Source organism: Juglans microcarpa x Juglans regia, chromosome 7D (assembly GCF_004785595.1).
Source record: "Juglans microcarpa x Juglans regia isolate MS1-56 chromosome 7D, Jm3101_v1.0, whole genome shotgun sequence".
NCBI lineage: Eukaryota > Viridiplantae > Streptophyta > Magnoliopsida > Fagales > Juglandaceae > Juglans > Juglans microcarpa x Juglans regia.
The window spans coordinates 22,271,003-22,293,494 of NC_054606.1; the positions used below are offsets into that span (position 1 = coordinate 22,271,003).

General features: G+C 34.6%; 1 protein-coding gene, 1 long non-coding RNA gene and 1 other non-coding gene across 3 annotated transcripts; 2 read left to right on the forward strand and 1 right to left on the reverse strand.

The window, feature by feature from the left end:
* The first annotated feature begins 6,404 nt into the window (after window positions 1-6,404).
* On the forward strand, window positions 6,405-7,111 carry LOC121239991. Its single transcript, XR_005935424.1, has 4 exons — window positions 6,405-6,537; window positions 6,670-6,750; window positions 6,846-6,934; window positions 7,059-7,111. It is a non-coding gene; the product is annotated as an uncharacterized LOC121239991 (long non-coding RNA).
* A 2,285-nt stretch (window positions 7,112-9,396) lies between these two features.
* LOC121239976 (lectin-like) lies at window positions 9,397-11,104 on the reverse strand. The gene is made up of 3 exons (XM_041137394.1): window positions 10,828-11,104; window positions 9,989-10,107; window positions 9,397-9,913 (listed from the first exon to the last, which is right to left on the reverse strand). Exons 1-3 carry the CDS (start codon window positions 10,990-10,992, stop codon window positions 9,526-9,528), a joined length of 672 nt encoding a protein of 223 aa, XP_040993328.1. The 5' UTR covers window positions 10,993-11,104; the 3' UTR covers window positions 9,397-9,525.
* A 6,556-nt stretch (window positions 11,105-17,660) lies between these two features.
* Window positions 17,661-17,790, forward strand: LOC121240150. The gene has a single exon (XR_005935477.1). It is a non-coding gene; the product is annotated as a small nucleolar RNA snoR80 (small nucleolar RNA).
* Window positions 17,791-22,492: the final 4,702 nt, after the last annotated feature.

Below are 22,492 nucleotides of genomic sequence, written 5' to 3' on the forward strand. Positions count from 1 at the left end.
TTTGAATATGATGTAGAATTAACATGATAGTATGATGAATGACATTCTTGCACATATCATGACATACATGTTACATAAAAAATGGCTATCAAAGAATTCGCTTTAATAATAATCTATCTAAAATAACTAGCGTGTGCTAATCCTAATTTATGATCAAGCTACTTACCTCGTAGCGCTATTTCTGAATTCTCATTTTGTAGCTCGTCACCTATGTGAAATACTATATTGCAAAAAATAATTTAATGTTCTTATGATTAACATAATTATTAAATTTTACAAAAAATCTAATAAATATTAATATCTTTTAAATACTCTTAACATATTTCTTTATTTTCAAATTTCAACTTAGTAAATAATAATATCAAAATCTATTAAAGTAAATAGTAGAATTTCGTTTAATAAAATAGACTTAATCAGATTTAAAGTGTTAAAAATAAACTGAAATATTATTATTTACTATTGGAATTTATTTTTAAAAACTAATACTTAATAACGTAATTTAAACCCCTAGATATTTTATGTAAAAAAAAAGTTTTTGGGTTAGTATTTTTATCCAAGTAAAACAAAGCCCAACTCAAAATAGTTTTTGTAACAAATAATTTAAGCCCATACTGAATTTGGTAATAATCTCAAACTAAAACAAAAGCCCACGTGAAATCAGCCCAACTAAAAGGGCATTTTGGAAAATATAAATAAATCTATGGGTATAATTTGGAAAGCCGGTGGCAATTTGCCAAAGAAAATGGTGAGATACTAGACCAAGAAACAGAGGGCTTAAAGCTCACAATCCGACAGCAAGGATGACGAAAGTGGTGCGACGAGGCTTGTGAGGGAAGGTCCATCCCGGAAGGGCCCAAGCCGAGGAAGGCCAGGTTATGGAACCCATGCTGAAGGGAAGAAGCTAGAGACCTTGGGCCAGGAGATCGAATACCGAGGGCGTGGCCCATCCTATAAGGGCTCGATCCTAAGAAGGTCGAGCTATGGGACTCCAAGCCCAAAGGAGGTAGCTGGATACCCCGGGCCGGGAGGATCAGGTAACAAACTCGAACCAGCCTAGGATGGCTTACCGACACCAAACTCGGAGGTACCAAGGAGAACGTTCCGGGGCTCGGTAGGTCTGACACCTGACACACCATGATCCCCTTCGACAGTGGAACCGGATCAGGTATAAATGAGGGAGAACCCTCCTATGGGACTCATGCTCTGTCTGATAACCCTTACTCTCATCCTGCATTTCTGTGTTTTCTCCATAGAACTATCAATTGACTTAGGCATCAGAGTGACCCCGGAAGTCACCAGAGCCTCTTCTTCCTCTTAGTTGAAGGCAACGTGAAGCTTGGGCTTTGCGGTACTGCTCGGGCTGCGAAACACGACATCAACAAGGGAGGAAGAGTGCGATGGATCTGGATGGCCGAGTCGAAAATCACGGTGGCGCGACTGAGGTTTCTTGGAGTAATGGAGGATGAACGTGCAGTGAGTTGTCCACGGAGGTGCCGAGCGTGGTTGAGCTTTGCTGAGGGAGAAACCGCTCACTCCTAATGTAAGGCTTCAATCACAGTGCACTTTGGTTGGTTCTCAGCTGGGTGTGGCTAAACAGTCATTGGTGGCTGTGCAACACGACGTTGTGTGGTGTATGTATAATTATTGTTGGAAGGGCTTTATGGTACAAAGTTGTTGCCTTTTATCGTGTAGTGGCAGTGGCCTATAGTGGATGCTTGGTGCTCAGTATTTCACGTGGGTGGCATCCAGTGATTCACGATGTGTTTTATAAGGGAATGACAATGCTCTGTTTTTTGTGGTGTAACAACAGAGGTGTTTCGTGGCTTTACGGCAATGCATGAACCGCGTGCAATCGAGCTAGCCATGAGTTGGTAGGTGTGATGGGAGCTTTGATGCGTGCTAGATATGGGCATGGGGCTATTGCACGATGGGGCTGCTTTTGATTTTTGTTGCACTGGTTTCCACGTTGTAAACAGGAGTTAGAATGAGAGAGGGAGGTAGTTGCCAGATGTGTGAGTTTGTAATATTACGAATATATATAGATATAAGTAGGTTTCTGAACACACACACACATATGTATATATAATAGTGAACGTGCTAGGCACGTATGCTCCTTGCATGTAGCACCCAGTTAGAAAAAAGAAAAAGAAGTTCCCTGATCGAGGAGTTTGCATGGCTGAGTCTGGGCAAGGAGTTTGCATGACCGAGTAGCAGTGGCACACCACGGGTGAGGAGTTCGTGACAGAAGGATCTACCCCCTGGGCAAGGACTCAAGGGTCGTGGTACATAGTCGTGGGCGAGTACTCAAGGGTCGTGGTGCATGGTCATGGGCGAGGGCTCAATGGCCGTGAGCATGGCCGTAGGCGAGGGGACCACTGGCAGTGATGCATGGCCGTGGGCAAGGTAACCTCTAGCCGTGGTGCCTGGGCGGTCCTCCAATGGACAAGGGGTGACCTCGACCGTGATCTGGCCGAGGAGTCCAGTGCACGATTCGTGCACTAGGTGCATGGCTTCAAGCCACTGTTGCCAGCCACATGTCGGGGCACAACGGTGGCATTCAGGCAGGACAGACCACATCGACGATCCATATCGTGGCCGTCGCCATCCCTACTATGCCACGGTGGGACTGGATTGAAGAGTATGGGTCATATGTAGACTTGTGTCCATGGCTGGTGCGGAGAGGATCTTCGTCAGAGGGAGGTGCTCGGGGACTACTCTAGGAACATCAGACGACGCCGGCGAGCCCATGCAGCTTGTGACGTGCTCCTGCGAGTACTTGGTGTGCCTCACTAGGTGGCAGTGGGTCGCCCTCAGCCCACCGAGGAGGTCTACGATGCCTTTCGAGCCGATGGAGCACGACGGCGAGTCAAAGGGGGTCACGGGTGTCCTTGTTGGCACCCTCGCCAGTGGGTAAGGTGCATCTCGGTACACTATGACGTGCACCTGCGGACCAGAGCATGCAAGGGCCTCCGTGGTCGGAGGCCTGTGTGGTGGGGATAGACAGAGCTGATGGTCCAAATGGGGGGCCGCTGGTGAATCCGAAGGACCAGCAGCCAGTGGGCGAGGAGATGCCCTGGGTGCACATTCACCCCTTTTGCTATGCATAGCACCATCCACAGTCGTGTCTCCCAGTGCACACAGTGCACTGTGCACTAAAGTGTAAGGCATTAATCCATGCATCCCCCTCTTTCTGCACCGTCCACTCAAAGTACACCCAGTATTTGCAGGTGGTCGATGATGAGCTCTGCGTCGAAGGGGGAAATGAGATCGGAGGAAGCATATAAGAGTCAGAAGGGCGCAGAAAAGAGACAGGCAGCACTTTTAGACAAATCCCAAGGAAAAAATAGATAAATACACGAGGGATAAAAAGGTAAACATGCAACAAAACAAAGGGACAAAGAAGGAAAAGTAAAATCGTTGAAAAACCACTTTTCAAGATTATGAGGGACAAAAAAGTAAAATCGGAATAAAAGTAAAACAAAATGAGAGACAAAAAGGGAAAGCAAACTAAATAGGGGGCCAAAAACGTAAACACCGAGTAGATGAAGGAAAATCGAGGGATAAAAATGGGATATGTGAAAAACGTTGGGGCAAAATGAGAAGAAAATGTGAGACGAAAAAATATTGTTCCCTTTAAGATAGACGCTTTTATAGATAAGAAGATATGGTAACACCCAGATGCAAGGAGAAGGAGATGAACGTGTGTGGGGCTAAACGTGAGTTTGGTGGTTTGTTGCAAATTAATAATAATAATAACGAGGGTGGCACTACAACAGTCGATTTTAGGTCCCAATTTGAGTCCTGATTAGTATAATTTATTTTTTTATGCATTTTTTTAATAATCTTAAATATTTTTAAAAAATCAACATCATTAAAAAAAATTTCTTAATCACTATGTAAAAAAAAATAAAAAATAAAAAATGTGTCGGGAGACTTCTCGAGAGAAAGTATCGGGACACAAAGCATTTCCCTACATATATTATTTATAAAAAGATTAAGTCAATATATAAATGTTATGGTATAAGTATATAATAATATCCAACTACAAGTTATAAGTTATAGTCATAAATCACAATATACGTATACAAGAATCCAGCGATTTTAAGATCGCCGCAATAAAAATCGCCGCAAAAAGTTCTTATTTGCAGCAATTTCTCAGTCGCCGCTGAATTCCAGCGCAACTTTGAGAAATGTTGGAGGAGAATTTACTGTTGACTTTTTGAGACAAATTTTTGTACCTTTTGCGGCGATTTTTGTCGTCACAATCAAATGTTGTAACTGTAGCGGCTTTTATTTCCATCGAATTTGAAAATCGCCACAACAGCTACTTTTCCTAGCAAATATTGTCACCGTAAAAGTCATTATCTTATTAGCGGCGAATCAATAATGCCAGAAAAATTCTTAATTGTTTACAGAGTAGCAATTGTTAATAGGAAAATAGCTTTTATCTCCAATTAAGCGAAATTCTTAATTGGTTTGGAGAAGTTCTTAATTGTTTACGGAGTTTGTATCTCCCATTTTACTCAAGTTGTTGATAGCAAGTGATGATTGATATTGTCGTGGAAACAGGCTTGGTTTTCTCTTTCAATTTTTTTATAAATTGCCTATGCATGTGTTTGTGTATGTATAATGTAACTGCGGCCATATAGTGTAAATTAAAAGATCTAGCTTCTCACTTTATTTCCTTCATTGCTTTCCTAGATCTTCTTTTGTTTTGTTTAGAGGAAAGCATGCAAGGAAAGAACATAACAAGTACTAGGATCATTAACGATAAACACATTGTTTTCCGTGCACTCGACCTAGCTAGGTAAACATATAGGGTAAAAAGTTTGGAGAATTGAAGTGCTATGGAAATTTTAATTTCTTGTGCCAACTGTGTTAATAAAACTACTTGGGGATGTGATTAGAAACATTACACATTTAGAGAGGTCAAGTGTAAGAACAAAAAAAGTAATATAGGATATTTTACCTGTGATACCCCATAAGATATGGATAAAGGTAAGAGTGGTATATGGGATCCCACACTGCTTGGGAATGAGAAGTTCTTATTCTTTATAAGGTTCTAATGGGGCTCCAGTTGTATCATTGACTAGTTCTTTTGGAGTATAGGCCATGTGGTTTAGGCCTTCCATTAGGGCGTTACAAATAGTATCAGAGACTATCCCAACCAGAAATGTGGGACTTGAACCGTGCTACCTACAATGGATAGGCCCGACGAGGACGTCGGAAATTTAAAGGGGGTAGATTGTGATATTCCATAAGATATGGATAAAGGTAGGTGGTGTATGGGATCCCACATTGCTTGGGAAGGAGAAGTTCTTGCTCTTTATAAGATTCTAATGGGGCTCCAATTGTATCATTGACTAGTCATTTTGGAGTATAGGCCATGTGGTTTGGGCCTTCCATTGGAGTATTACATTACCCTTCTATACATATATATATATATATATATATATACATGTGTATATGTGTGTGGTTTGACTATCCGTGGCATGCAGGCAACAATGGTGGTGATCGTGCGTGCATATAGTTCAAACTATAGTATTATTTCTTTGGAGTTTGTAATTTTTTTTTTTTCCTTTTGGAGCTATATATATATACATATATATATATATATATATATATATTTAGGATGTCTAAGATGTTTTCCATGCACAAAGAGTTTCTTCTTGACTATATTAACCTTGTTGCTATAGTTGTTTCCTCATGTTGGATTTTATTACAAAGAGTGCTCCAACTATACATCAAAGACTCACCATTTAAAGAGCCACAATTACTGCCTTAGCTCCAGACATCTTGAGTTCCTTCACAATTCAGAATGGCATGACCAAATTGCTACTGGATGTACTCTGCAAATAGGACATAACTCACTAAACCCTACTAGATGTTCCTTTGGCAGGCCCTCCAAATGAACACTAACACAGCATTTTTTCAATTTCAGCTACCAATATTTTTTTCCAACCAGCTTCTTCTTTCTTATCATCAGACCAACTCCCTTGATATCTTAGCATAAATTTTGATGTAGGGTATTTATATGATTTAGCTTTTAAAGTGATTTCCCATTGGTGCACGTACTCATGGATAATTTGGGCATGATGGATGATAGAACTTATATTTAAATGTTGCACTGCTTTCTTGTATCGACAATATTTTTGTGTTTATGCTGCCGTAACAAAAAGTTAGTATTGATTTAAATAATTTTTTCATTGTTTCTCTGTTTATTACTTTATTAGACAACTCGGAATACTATTTGTCAAAGATGAGCATTATAATTCATCAATAATTTTTCCCAGATATATATGTGCATCAATCCTATACTCATTTACTTCATATGATAAAGCTCTACTTGTTTTTTGCTGTGCCTGTTTAGTGGAGTTCGTGAGATATATGTTTCACTGCTTCCCTGCTCATTCAATTGGTTGTTAGCAGGACTTCGAGTTAGAGAGAAAATGGAAACTGGCTCAAGCAAAGAGGGTTGCTTTAAGAGCAAGTAGGGGCACCATAGATCAGGCTACTAGGGGAAAAAAGAAAATGAAGGTTTGGTTTTTTGCTTCCTTGTGTTAATGAATCTTTTATTGCATCACCAGTAGTAGACAGAATTATTTTGTTTTGTACAACACCGTGATATCATGATTATGAGTATATCAGAATAACTAAAAATTTTAAGAGGAAGAGGAGCAGCGGTTAAGAAAAGTTGCACTTAATATCTCAAAGGACTTGAAGAAATTCTGGATGAAAATAGAAAAACTGGTTAGTTTATCTATGATATTTATTCTTCAAATAACTTATCAAAATATTTATCTATTCTTAAAAGCTTATTTAATCCCTCTGTAATTTCTTTTGAGTCCACTTTGTTCAAATAGTTATCTAATTTCTTCAAATAACTCAAGGAACTTGATAAGCAACTTGAGTTTCTTTTGGGCCAAACCGAGAGGTATAATTATTTCTCTCATTGTTTTTGTTACTGCCTTAATTCTTTGTTATGTATTGGATTGTGAGAAGTTATTGTTATGCGTCCACAGGTAAAGTGAAATGACATTATTGTGTTGGATATGCAGGTACTCAACAATGTTAGCAGAAAGTCTCATTGATACTCATAAACCAGTGCAACGCTGAAGCAAGATGCTAATGTGGGACTATGTGAGTGAGATAAACATGCAGCCTTGATCTTGTGAATATTTAGAGAGAACTATCGGGCATTTTTCTTGTCCTATATTGTGTGATATCAGTCGTGGAGCTGTTTACTGTTTAGACTTTACAGTTTTTCTGTGCATCTGAGTTGTGGGTCTTTTTTATGCATCTGTGTTGTGGGTCTGTTTTGTGCATGAGTTGTGGTTCTAGATTGGTAAAATTGGGTTTCTTTAGGATTCAAAAGTAGTCATGTATTGCTTTAAAATTTGGGTCATGCTGCGACATTGTGTTGTCTTCTTTTAACTAGGTAGAGATGCTGGGATTTACATAAGATTGAAAATTGTATTGGATAGTTCATATATTAATTATATCTTACAGATATATATACATATATTATATATAAGGGTCTCTAATATGAAGTATAACTTAGGTATAGTTCATCAGGATTAATTTTGTGGATTTTTTTTATTTTGTGAAATATCTTTTCCGACGAGTAAAATTCGCCAGAAATATTATTTTTCGCATATTAAACTTATTTCCGACGATCGTATATTGTTGGAGAATTATAGTATTTGCAGCGAGTACTATTCCCCGCAAAAAAGTTTTCCCAGCAATTTAATAGGCAAACCGAATGCGTATTTGTAGCGTTTTATTTAGAATTTGCAGCAAAAAAAAATCGTCGGAAAAGATAACCTTTAAGCAGTAATTTTTTCGCTTTCGTTGGGATTGATCAGAAGTAGAGGAATAATATCAGCGAACATACACTGAGGTGTAAATCACTAGAAAAAGTCAATAGTGGCTATTTATAGGACTTTTTCCAATGAAAATAATCACTGGAAAAAGTCACTTCCCTTATACTGTACGTTGGTAACACTTGTGTACGTAGAATACATAGTAGAAACAATATAATTATATGTAAATTCAATAATATGCAAGTTATATTGTAGTACTATTTTAAGTCATGATAGGTACTACATGTACAAGTTATAGTTAATTGGTTAAAGTCTATTAATTATATTTCTATTGTTAAACCATAGTTATATATATTAATTAATTTGACCTTTGGCCATGATACATACTATATGCTACTTGAGATAAGTACAGTCTACTATTAATGTTGTTCATTTTATTAACAGTTATTATTATTTTGATTATAAAGTCAATCATTTGGTGTAACAACCTAAACCTAAATTAGACCACATAATAAGTTTTATTTATTTAATTATATTTTAAAATATTATCAAAAATATTTTATTGTTAATATATTACTATTATGAATTTTGTCATATTCTATTAATAACATATTTGATTTTAATTTACGTTATCATTATTGTTATTAGGGTGGGTCTACGCCTATCGCTAGGAGCTCCAGCTAATGCATTCTATGTTTTTTTTTTTTTTTTTTTTTTTTTTTTGCTTTTTTTTACATGATATTTTTAATATCTTTAAACATGTTTTAAAAAAATTCACAATATTATTAAAAAAACACTTACTTAATCACGAAATTAAAAAAAAAAAAAAAATCCTAGCAGGAGCCCCCAGCAGGAAGCATAGCTTTTTCCAATGTTTAATAATTGAAGAGTTTTCGGAAAAACCAATAGACAGCACCTCAGACATTATGATGGAAAATATAGTTTATATCTTTAGGGCCTATAACTTATAGTTTTAGACTTTTAGTAATAAGTTTTATTATTAAAAAGTTATTTACTTTCAGTCACCATATGTTTAAAACAATTTGAAACATATTATATTTATTTGGGAACAAATTAAAAAGTGATTTTATGAGATAAATATGACGTTCATTTAATGTTTTAAAAATTATAATCATATCCTTAAAAGTTTGAAAGTTGTAATTATCTGAAAATTATATGAAAATTTTTGCTCATTGGCAGTCTTTTTAAAGTTAAAACTACATTCTACATTATCCAAAAAAGCACGTACAATATTTTTCTCCAAACGTACTTTTTATCTTATTTGAGATTAAAAAGTACTTTAATATGTAACAGTCAAACAACTTAATTTTTTCATTAAAAAGCTTTCATAACTATTTAAACACTTTTTAAGACTCATAACGTAACTCCAAATAAACCCTTAGCTCTTTTACAATGAAAAAGGTTTTAGATAGTGTTAAAGTATACAAGTATTGTACACTTGGTGGCATTAAAGGACCTGTGTCATAGCTTTTCTAACACAAAATTAGATATCAAGGCTCAAAAATATTCTATAACTATATGTAATTATCATGAAATATCCAAGAACAGTCAATATTCATAATAGAAAGATCTAATTACGATGAAGCACAACATGACAGAGCGCACGTACGTCTCTTGTTAATAATAACAACGATCGATCGAGCATGCATTTGCATTATTATATCTTCCATATATAATTGACTCAGAGATCAGTACTACTCATCCTCTGAGATGGCCTAAGGATGGCACCCCTAATTATAAGTCCACTTTTCCAATGTCCTCCATGCTCCATAATATCGAACCCCACTTCTCCTGATTCTCCATTCTTGAGCTTGAAGCAGCCGACACTCAGCTCTATCCATTCTCCTCTTGGCTTCTCCAAAAGACTAACGTGTCGTTGTTGAATTCTTCCATCTGGTAGTGAAAGTTTAAGTATTATGGGAAGCTCCCAACCAGAAGCACCTCTTTTCAACTTTACTTCATACACAACTTCATACAAAACCTCCGGCGACAGCTCCGACATGTTCACCTTCCCTCTCACGTCCAACCAACAAACAGCCTCAAGTTTGGCTACTTCAATGTTTTCATCACTGCAAATCACCACAAGTACCATATATTAATTGGAATTTCTGGCCGAAAAATACATTAAAAACACTTGACTTCACCTTGTTTCCTTGAAACAGTTCCAAGCCCAGTTTTCGCTTTTAGCACCCCAAGTGACATAGAGTGACCTTGCATACAACATGAAGCAAATAGAGCCAGTCTTCTGATCTACCCATTTCTTCTGCTTGGTGATTGAAAATGATCGATAGAAGATATATATATAAACCAAAATACAAATTGTTAGATTGTGGGAAAACTATTAAATTCCTTTAAATTTGAAAAGAAATTAGTCTGCATATCTAAGATTTTACTTGGATTATGATTGGTCTTCATATCTCTTTACATTGATCTTCTCCTAGCTCTTTTTTTTAGTATGTAATAATTGAAAAATTATTGATACCACTTAAAAATATGTGATTTTATTATTTTATCCTCATATTTAATGAATATGTATTATAAATTTTGAAAATAAAAAAATAAAATCACATATTTTAAACAGTATGCAGTACTAGACTTCTGAATAGTACCAACCATACTAATTATCACTGCTATTATAAATATTTTACTAATCTAACTACGATCTCAATTAAAATCACTCCTAATTGCAACCACCTATTGATTGAGTTTGGTCACCATAGTTGGGGAGAAATTAAGTAGGTTAAGAAGATCAGAACAAAAGTAAATGAAAGATCATCCCTTTAAAGTTCAATTACATGCATGTTTCACCTGTTTGTTTGGTAAAATATCAAGAGCGAGTCTTCTGTTCCCATCTCTAGGAGCAGAATAGGAAGGTGATCAATCTTGAAAATATATATATATATATATATATAGAGAGAGAGAGAGAGAGAGAGAGAGAGAGAGAGAGAGCCAGAAGCAGATTTTAGGACTGACTGTGACTGACCTTCCTCTTGTGCTCAAGGAAGCCTAACTGAGAGTTGTTAAGATCTGCTCTCGCCTTCTTCGTCATCTTCGATCTTTTTCTGGCTAAGTTTACAAGGAATTGTTGTGTAATCTTTAGTGTCCTCTCTTCTTTCCTTTGATCTACTGTTTCATGGCCTTTAATCATATATAAACTCAAGCTTCTACGCTTCTAGCTGCTCTCTCAGAGGCAAAAATGCTTTGTGGAAGACTGGAAGTTCTTCTCAAAAAAGATTTATAAAAACGCGTGGACCTAATAACTCTCTCATACCGCTGGTTGCTTTTCTAATAATTTTTTTTTTTCTTTTCTATTCGTATTTTATTAATATATTTAAATATTTTTAAAAAATAATAATATTTCAATACACTTAAAATGATTTCTCAGATAATAAATAAAAAAAATATTAAAATAAAATTATTTTCTCAAACGGTCAAGCTTGGTGGGCATAATACTTTTTTCCAATAATTAACTATTTCCTTTTAGTATTGACTTTTCTCATTAATATTGGTACGAGCCTGGAAAGTCTTCTTGTAGCTATGCTGTACGGATTATCGAGAAGCGAGGAGAGGTTTGATATTGGGTTTGATTATTGTTTTAAGGAAAAAGTTATGCTTACCGTTGGGTTCCGCTTGGAACTCTCGCTGGACTGTGTTTATTTTTTTTTTAATTTTTTTTTTTTGTGATTAAGCAGATATTTTTTAACAATATTATAATTTTTTTTAAAAATATTTAAAGATATATTTTATTGAAAATTTTAAAAAAATTATAATAATTAATTAAGATGAAATAAAATGTATTGATACGAATAAAATATTATAAAAACTATGCTTAACAAATAAGAAAGAGTCATGTTAGGCTGCCACTCAGCAATAATCGTTAAGCGTGCTGTCTAGTACAAATTTATAATTTTATTTTATTTTTTTTATTTTCGTATTTTTTTAATATATATAAATATTTTTAAAAAATAAAAAATATATCAATACATTAAAAGTTACTTTCTTAATTATTAGATAAAAAAATAAATATATAAATAGTTAAAATGAGGAGACAAACTCAAACGACAAATTACCATTTTTTAAAAAGAAAATAGAATATTAAAAATCGTTGAAAGATATAACTTTTCAAATAAACAAAGAAATATGTGGTTAAAGTGTCGCTTTTCTTAGCACGATGGCATGTACACGTAGATGTTGATGACCCATTTTAAAGAAAATGATTAATGCGGAACCTTTTCTCTGATTGGTTACAGAAATTTTGAGAATTTTGATTTCAGAATATGGGTTATTCATAGGGATGATAATATGTGATACAATCTGTGAATTTAATATGAACATAATACGAAATTAGCGAATTTAAATTTAATATAAATAAGTTCGGATCAAAATGGATTGACCCGTTAAAGCATTGGCAATGGTCTGATCAAAGCCAAAGTCAAAATTTGTCTAAAATTACATGTTTTGCCTAAATCCTTTGTCATTCAAGATATAACCCCATATTAGATTATCCATTTATTAATCAAAACAATAATATAATAATATTCTTTTATTAAATTTTTTCTTTCATATTTTGAAATTGTACTAACCATATATTAATTAATAATTTAATTTTTACTTTAATAGTTGTTTTCCGACTATTTTTTTTCTCAGTCAAATTATCTAACAAATATGATTATTTGTACTGCTTCTATTATTTAAGATTTTCTTTTTTATTGCAAAAATAAACATTAATTATCTTATTTATAAGCTATTGAAAAACTTTCATTATCTTCTAACAATCCTGTCTAATACATGCACAAAACTGTCCAATCCTGTCCAACAAATTTTCCGAACTAATTATCGTTTGGTTGCTGCAATTTTCTGACAAAATTCTGAACATTCCAAGCCATGCACATTTTAAGTTACTCTGTTATTGTAAAAGAAAAGGACCAGAAATTAAACCAACTATAAAAGAGATGCCTTTCAACATTAGAATGCCAAAAATCAGAAGTCTAGTAGATGCAACTTGACCATACACAAACCATACACAAGTTAAGTTTGGGAATTAAATCCAAATCATACACAAACAAGCCCACAATCCAAAAACAAAGCATATTGGAAATTAAATCCAACCCACCAGACCTGCCAACAAAAGAATAACATCCATTTTCAGCATTTTCAGCTGCCAAAGTTTGAAAGACTTGCCAAGCAAGCAATGTTCAACCAAAAATAAAAAATCATAGTTGCTGCCCAGCCACTAAAATCAGAATTTTGCAAATCTGCCCAATAATTACAAACCTCCATGAGGTGTGGATGGGGATGTAGATGTAGCTCTAGAATTATTCTTCAATGCCTCATAAATTTCCCTCTAAAGATTAAGGAAATAGTTTTGCTACATGACCTTTATGCTAGCAAGATCCAATCTCATAATCTTAGCCTCAAACTTTTTCTTCTCAAATTCCAGTTGTTGACTTCTATCACGATCTGCCTTCATCACCGATGCTCTCCTCTCTACTATGTACAAGTGTCTATCCTCAATCATTCGAGCTAAGGCCATGTTGAACTCAACATCATTAGATTCTCGAGACTTCCGCTTTCTTTCCCTTTTTTTCTCAACATTTTTGCCTGGAGATATCTCACCAAGAACCTCCACGTTCTCCTCCACAATGTCGCCAATAACTTGAATTGAGTACTCAATGGTTGGACGTTTATCGTGTGGCCTTCTCCTCGTATTCAATATCATCATGTGTTGCTGCCATTTGGGTTGAGACACCAATAATGCTCCATTGTGAAGTCCACCTTCTCCATATCTTTGTACATAAGTTTTGCCTTCTCAATCTATAAAGCAAAGGAATATTGTTAGTTAATAAATAAGCTTTACACATATGCATAATTGAAGGAAAAGAAACGTACCTTCTCAATCTATACTGGGTGCAATGATTCTACCTGTAGTACAAATGTACAAAATTTATTTGTACATTTTTAGATCAAGGACCAACGATTCATCAATAACACTACAGAACGGTTCATAATGTTTAGTTTTTTATACTCATGATAATCAGAAATTATGTCCCACATTTGAGTGGATTTTTTTATCAATACCCCGTATAGTATCAATGCTAACGTTAAGCCAAGTGGACAAGGAGGTTGTCCTCCTCTACAGTGAAAGATGCACATTTTTGAATTTTTTTAGTGGGTGGCCTCTTTTCACCATCAAAGGGTTTTGCTTAGACCATAACATTAAAATTTTGCGTGTACGTTGGGGTGCTATTACAACATTCTCCTCCACTTTGTAAGAGAGTGGTGAAGAAGGAATCATAATCGAATAGGGTGTCCATCCTTAAAGAAATTGTAATTGTTAAGGAGTCAAACAACTTGAATACCAACTAACAAGCAATGTATAAAACTGTCCAGCCATAAGCATATACACAAGTAATTAAACTATCCAGCTAGAATCATGAGCAATGAGGAGCAGTAGAATGTATGAGTTATAGGCAAATGCTGGAGGTTAATGTACACACAGAAATTGAGACGTAGAACTGAAAAAGCAATTGGAGATAGAACTCGTAGAACACCAAGATGCAAACACATATTATGGTTTGGTTTATAACTTTTAAATGAGATAAGATAACTCCACTTTGAGCAATTATGCAAACAACATTCCCAAGATTTTGTGCAAATCTGGTTCTGTTTTAGTTTCCTTTTTAACCCTAAGAAAAATGATCATGGTCTCTAAAAGCACTAATATATAGTATTTCCAAGGAAAGAGGGGCTGGAAAAACACTCATATATACTAGTAATATAGGTATAGTTAGTGAGCCACTAAGAAAAATGATCATGATCTCTAAAAGTTTTTTTATGGTCATTAGGAGATTCATGACTGATTTGAAGTATAATTTTTGGACCAAGAATAATATTTATAATAAGGTAAGAAAGAATAAGTTAATAAAGTTGATCTAGTAGTACTCTGCATGCATGTTGTAAAGACATGAACATGGGGGGGGGGGGGGGGGGGGGGGGGGGGGGGGGGGGGGGGGGGGGGGGGGGGGGGGGGGGGGGTTTGGGGGGTGGGGGGATAGTATTACAACTTCTATTCTTCACATTCAAAATATTGTGAGGAATTTTAGTAATAACCTTGCTGGTGCAATGACTATATCTGCTCTTACAAATCGAATTAATTATCTTGTTTACAATAGAGCATCCAAGAACAACATAGAATGTTTATTATTTACACCAGAGTAGTCAAATTATCTTGTTTACACATATATTCACATGCTAATTTGTGTCTAATTTGTGTATGATAAGAACGAAGCCTACACATAAAGAAATTGAACCAAGCCTACATAGAATGCTAGTCAACCAAGCCTACACAGATCAAGCACACGTTTTTATAGACCAAGCAACTTTAGCACACACATAGCAGACCGCAGAGCAAGCACCAATTTGAGCAATATGTTTTCCCCACCACCACAAATCAGACCAGTTCCTAAAACAACCAAACAATAGAAATAGAAATCGAAAAAAATAATAATGGTCATGAATTTTTACCCTTGTGAAGCACAATAGAAATCGAAATAGAGAGACTTGGAGAGGCAGCCTAAGGCAAAACGCTCATGTCCTTTCCCAGCGTTCATGGTAGTATTTGATGTCAATTTCCTCTTACAAACCGACTGTCATTGCCAATTGTTCCTTAGCTAAATCGAGAGAGAAGAGTTTGACAACCCTGGGACAATGAAAGAAGCAAGGAAACTGGAAAAAAAAAAAAAAAAGGGAGAGAGGGAGTGTCGGGCCAATCTAGAGGGAAGAGAAAAAAAGAAGGGAAGAGAGAAAATGAAAAGGGGGTGTTCGACGAGGGAGAAAGGGTGGGAAAGTGATAGGGGGTGTTGGGTAACCGATTCAAGAGGGAAAAGATTTCCTGCAGTTGGACAGAGTGATTTTAGAATAAAATATGCCTTTTGGTTATGAACAGTATCACACCAAAGATGAACATGAGTTTGGATATACTATAACTTAACGGCTGACAGCACTAGCCATTGCCAGAGTCCAAGTCTAAATTTTAATCTTTACTGAGATAAAATCCCTGCATTGGAATAGGCAAAGCTATATTTTTCTAATTTGTGCTACAGTAAATCTCTTTTTCTAGTCATTGTCGGCAAGTTCCTGTAGAAGGATCAAAGATATATTTTATGACTATCCGTCCAACTGCCCCTCTCTTTTTCCCTCGTATTTCCCTCGTCTCTCGTCTCTCGTCTTTCCCTCTTTCTCTTATCATTTTTTTTTCTGAAACCCTTCTCCCTCTTCTCTCCCTCGCTCGTCTCTCCCTCTTCTCTCCATCCACCATTTTTCTTTTTTGAAATTCCTCTCCCTCTTCTCTCCCTTGCTCGTCTATCCCTCTTCTCTCTTTCTCAATCGATTTTATCTCCATTCCTGGGTCGATCTTCCACAGTTGTGCAATTTCCTCTCTCTCTATCGGCTTGGCTCAAGAACACAACACTCTCTCTCGGTTTGGGTTGGTAAAACTACCGACACTTTATTTGGGTAAGCTTTGTATTGAGTATTTTGAGTATGAATTTGTGAATTTCTGAAATGGGTATGAATTTGTTTGGGTAAGCTGGTTATTATCATTGCTGATTTTCTACAGTTGGTGTTGTTGATTTTTCTGAAGTTGGTGTTGCTGATTTTTCTTTAGTTGTTTATTATCACGTCCAGCCAAACCTCCTCTCAGAGTCTTAGAGTTGAGCCCCCATATTTTTTTTTTGTTTTCTGTTTTCGGTAACTACAATCCGTTGTTTCTGATTTGTTGTTTTTGGGTTTGTTTGCTTTTCGTGTATGGCCATTTTCTCATGTCTCACTCTGTTATTTTACTAGTCATTTTGGTGGTCGAAAAGCTCATTCGGTCTCTTGGCTTTCTTTACTTTGCACAACTTTGTTTTTTGGAAAAATATATATTATCATCCCTCACTTTGCACAACTTGAAAATCTAGGATTGTTCTTCATGGGATAAATCCAAGCTAACACGATCTTTGACTGCATGTGCTCCATTGCCTATTTGAAGGCAAATGGTTTCTGGTGGATAAGGGATTATGCAAATTGAGTTGTTGTTTTCCAGTATAATTTTAACATACATTCTTAAATTTATTAAGTGTTAGAAATAGGACCATATACCCAAATTGAGTTGAGGATAAAAAGCTCTTTCCATAAGCTTTTTATCTTGCTAAGTTTTTTTCAGTTCTTTTTTTTTTCTGTTTGCTATACAATATTTGGTTTTGTATTATTTACTGTTATTGTTTTTGTATTAATTCAGGGTTTTGATTTGGACCTCTTGGAGTAATTGTCAATCTTTGATGAGCTATTATTTTTAATTTTCATGCTAAACTTCTTACTGCAACCTCATGTGCATCTAGTAACATATTACATACCCTATACAGTTAAGAATGTGGTGGTCCAAAAGTTCTTTTCATAAGCTTTTTATCTTGCTGAGTTTTTTTCTATTCTTTTTTTTTCTGTTTGTTATACAATACTTGGTCTTGTATTGTTTGTTGTTATTGTTTTTATTAATTCAGGGATTTCATTTGGACCTCTTGGAGTAATTGTCAATCTTTGATAAGCTATTGTTTTTAATTTTCTTGCTAGTCTTCTTACTGCAACCTCATGTGCATCTAGTAACATATTACATACCCTATACAGTTAAGAATGTGGTGGTCCAAAAGCTCTTTCCATAAGCTTTTTATCTTGCTGAGTATTTTTCTATTCTTTTTTCTTTTTTGCTATACAATACTTGGTTTTGTATTGTTTGTTGTTATTGTTTGCTCTCTCCTTTCATGTAAGCATGCTTTAGGGTGTATTTATGTGTGTATGTAGTAGTATATATATGTGGGTAATGGCTTGGACGCTATATATAACATTTGTGGCTATCCCGATCGATGGTTTCTTTCAATGCCATTTGATCCCAGAAACGCCACATATATTATTTGTTATCATCGTTAAGACACTTTTCTGACTCCTTGAATGCCTATTATTTATTATTTCTTTCAATGCCTATTATTGTTTAGATAATATTAATTTAGATTGATTAGAATATTAACATCAACACATCCAACCAAAAACAGAGTTTACTTTGCTGTTCTTTGCAAAATAGATGAGGAATAAAATGTGTTTGCTGTTCTTCTTTGCAAAATAGAACAAGAAGTTTATTTATTTGCTGTTTTGGAAAGTTGTTGCTTTTCTTTGAGAAACAGAACATAAAGTTGATTTCTTTGCTGTTTTTTCGCATATTTTTCTACATATTTCTTTGCATACCAGCTTATCCAAACAAATTGATGATGTAATATTTGTTGTTTTGTGGGACTTGAAAATTTCTAAACTTTTCTAACTCCTTGAAAATGTAATATTTTTCAAGGATGGATACATAAATTGATGATGATCCATTCTTCACCACTCTATTACAAAGTGGAGGAGAGGGTTGTAATAGCACCCCAACGCAACATTCTAATGTTGTGCTCCAAGCAACATTCAATGACGGTGAAAATAGACATCCTCTAAAAAAAGTTTAAAGGGATGCATCTTTCACTGCAGAGGAGGATAACCTCCTCCTTTCAGCTTGGCTCAACATTAGTATCAATGCAATAAAGGGTACTGATCAAAAGTCCACTCAAATGTGGGAAAGAATTTCAGAATTTTATCATGAATATAAAAAAAGAACAATGTGAACCGTTATGTAGTTTCTTGGATGAATCGGTGGTCATCGATTTAGAAATGCACAAATAAGTTTTGTGCATTTTTAACACAAGTAGAGTCATTACATCCGAGTGGTGCAACGGAGCAAGACAAGGTATGTAACATTTTCCTTTAATTTTCACAAACATGTAGGATTGATTTATGAACTAACAATATTCCTATGGATTTGTAGATTGAGAAGGTAAAAATTTTGTACAAAGAGATGGAGAAGAGTAACTTCACAATGGAGTACTGTTGGTGTCTTCTGAGACACTAACCAAAATGGCAACAACACATCTCCACCCTTGGGATGAGGAGAAGGCCACAAGGTGAAGCTGCTATTGACACGGTGGAGGAGAACATGGAGGTTTTTGCTGAGATACCTCTAGGCAAAAGAGTTGAGAAAGAAAGGGAGAGGAAGCGGAAGTCTATGGAAGGCAAAGAGTCTGAGATCAACATTTTCTTAGCTAAAATGAACGAGGATAGAGCCGCGACCATGGAAGAGCAGAGAAATGTTGCGTTGAAGGTAGACCAAAAAAATGAGAAAATATTTGAACTAAAGAAGAATAAGTTTGAACTAGAGAAGAAGAAATTTGAAGGCAAGCTGATGATGCTAGATCTATGTGGCATGAATGCCATGCAACAAGAATATTTCTGTAATATTCAACTAGCAATTTTTGAGGATTCGAAGTCTCATTCCGGAGGTAGATCTAACTCTCATTCGACATCTTATTATGTAGATATCTAACTTCTAATATTTATATAACTAATTTTTTTAGAATTTAGTGACTGCCCAGCCACATGTGGGCTAGATAAATATGTGGCTGGGTAGCAACTAAATTCGTGGACTGTGGATATTATCTTTGTTGGTAATTTGTGGACTGTTTTGATAACTTTTCTGACTTTTTTGGTATATAATTTGTGGACTGTTGGTAATTTCTGACTTGAATGTGACTGTGTTGTTGGACTTCAATGGGACTGTGTTAGTATTTATTTGTGGGACTCTTTTGTATTTGTATTTGCACTTAGTTTGGGATTGTGTTGCTAGACTATTTATGGGACTGTGTTGCTAAATTTGAATGAGACTCTTTTGTATTTGCACTAGTTTGTATATGATTTGTGTGTGGCTTGTGTATGATTATGTTTTAGCATAGAAGGACACACATACTCCATTGATGTAGTATTATGCAGATTCATAATATGGTTATGTTTTGGACTAAGTTTCGACTCTGGCATGACAACCTTGTTGGTTGTTTTTTTTTTTTACTTCGCGTTTCTCTCATTAGTTTAATAATTTCAGGTTCTTCTATATATGATGATTGGAACTTCGACATTGTTTGTAGATGAAAAATAATAGGTTGAGGAAAAAAATTAGTTAGGAAACAATAATTTAAGTATCAAATTAAATTATTAATTAACATATAATTAGTGTAATTGTAAAATATGAAAAAAATAAATTAAAAATATTATTATTAAAAAATAATATTATATTATTATTTTGACTAATCTAATAGCTAGTCCAATGTGGATTCACCTAGCCAAAGATGAATGCTATAGCTAAAACTTGAAATTCTAGCTAAAATTTGGATTAGCAGGCCATTGCTAATGCTCTGAGCTCTCATGTTTTAACTAGTCCAACGCAACGGGTAGGTATATTCTTAGATGCATTGGCATTGGCTGCTCTTAAGAAACGATTAATAAACGAGTTAATAACAGGTCAACATGTTTAATCCAAAATTATATTGCGATAACTCGTTTAAATTTTATTATTGTTGGATGAGTATGTTGGTATTATAGTGATATGAGATATAAGAGTAGTTAATTTGGTGGAGGAGTATGTTGATGAATTTTGGTGGCTTGTTAGTTTTTGGTGGGATTTTGCTGGCGTATACAGACCTAAAGATGACAATAATAAAATACTTTTTTGGGATGAGATTGTTGGTTTGTACAGTTGGTGAGATAGCCCGTGGTGTATTCGAGGGGATTTTAAAAGGTCGGGGGCATGGCTGACTTCTCAGCTCTAATTTTTTAGTTGGATTTGATTGATCTACCTTTAGTGACGCTGGACAGAATTTAGATTAATTATGACGGCTAGTTCCAATTGATGATCAACACGGAGAAGAAAAGAGATTTGCCCAAAAAATACAGAGAAAACAACTCTGATGTTCAATTGAAAATTATCAAAACTCAAGAATGTGGAAATTAACCCAATTGATATGGGGTATCTAGGTTCAGATTCTACGTTAATTGCGTTGAAGTACTACCTTAAGAAGATCAATCTGTACAAATATGAAAAAAGAAACTTAATATCTTCCTTGGACTATGATAATATTAGTTATTTTCCATCAAATCATATATTTATGATCTTTTTTGCCATGTAGTAAATATTTGGTTTCAAGTTTTGGAAGTAATTTTGATTTTATTTTGGCCAAATTTTTTGAAGGATTATTGTTTATTTATGTGTCTGTTTCTCATACAATAATTTAAATTTTTCTATTTTTGAAAAAAAAATTCATAATTTCAAATTTTGCAGCTATTTAAGTCCGAGTTGTAGGTTTCATAAAATAATTTTGAATTTACTATTAATTGATATTATTATGGCTTTTTGATTGAAAGCAGAGTTGTTTTTCCTTTGTTTTAGGCAATTCTCTTGTCTTTTCCGCCTTGATTATCTGTTAAAATTAGCTTTCAGAACTAATCTAAATTATGTCCGGCGTCATTTAGTTGGGGGAGACTTCACTTGGTCTAATGGGAGAGTTTGATCTAGGTTTAACAGATTTAGTGTCTCTTCTTATTGGGAGGCTCACTTTTTTAACGTATACAAAAAAAGCCTTCTTAGAGCATTAGCATTGGATTCATCATTTTCATCTTCAAAATTTGATGAAAAGTACATGTTTTTCATAAATCTAAAACCTCTCTATATATAACCCCACATTGGATTAACTATTGAATTTATCAAAATAATAATATAATATTATTTTGTTAATAATAATATTTTTAATTTATTTTTTTCTTATTTTACAATTACACTAATTATATGTTAATTAATAATTTAATTTGATACTTAAATTATTATTTCTTAACTTAAATATATTGTGGCTCAAAATAAAAGCTTGACATTTGAGCATATGGTAAATGCAATGCCAAGATTTTAAAGCTAAAATCATTAAATTTTGAAGATTGGACTCATTTGATGAGTCCAATGCTAGTGCTTATATGCTATGAACATTTTCTCTCTTATTGGATTGTGGGGTCTTCATGAGGGGTAGAGATCTCTAAATTCAAGAATATGTGGTTGAAGGTAGATGGGTTTATGAAAAATAGGTTGATGTAGGGGTGGCAAATCATGTTTTCAGGTCGTTTCAAGTTATAAACATTTAACCATACAGGTTAATCCGAACCCAGCCCGCTAAGTTAAATGTGTCAAATTTTCAAACCCTAACACAACCCATTTAGATAATAGGTTGTGTCGTGTCACCCATTTTGACTCGTTTAATAATTTATTAAAAATATGTAAACACGACACGACTCATTTAAACCTGTTTGTTTCATGTAAATGAATTAAACTAAAACGTATAACTCATTTAATCTGATTAATATAATTTCACATAAAAATTAAAATCAATATTTATTAATAACCACAATATTTTAAAAAACATATATCAATAATTTTAAGTTTTAACATATAATAAAATCAATCTTACAAAAGATACAATAACAAATACGAGTGTAGGTCTAAAATTACAATCGCAACAATAAAAATATAAGCATACTGAGAAATACCGATATTACAAATTATTAATAATAAAATTTTAATTTTGGAATAATTTCTAAACTAGTCAAAATAGGTTGATTTCGTGTTAAGTAGGTTAACCCGTTATTGACCCGTTTATAAATCGTGCATTAATGGGTCAACCCGTTTTAACTCAAACTCGTTAACATCAAATTAAAACCCG

Coding starts and splice junctions, on each gene's coding strand:
- LOC121239976 (XM_041137394.1), bottom strand. CDS start 10,992: ATGATTAAAGGCCATGAAACAGTAGATCAAAGGAAAGAAGAGAGGACA. Junction 10,108..10,827: donor TCCTTGAGCACAAGAGGAAG/GTCAGTCACAGT, acceptor ATCACCAAGCAG/AAGAAATGGGTAGATCAGAA. Junction 9,914..9,988: donor AACTGTTTCAAGGAAACAAG/GTGAAGTCAAGT, acceptor GGTGATTTGCAG/TGATGAAAACATTGAAGTAG.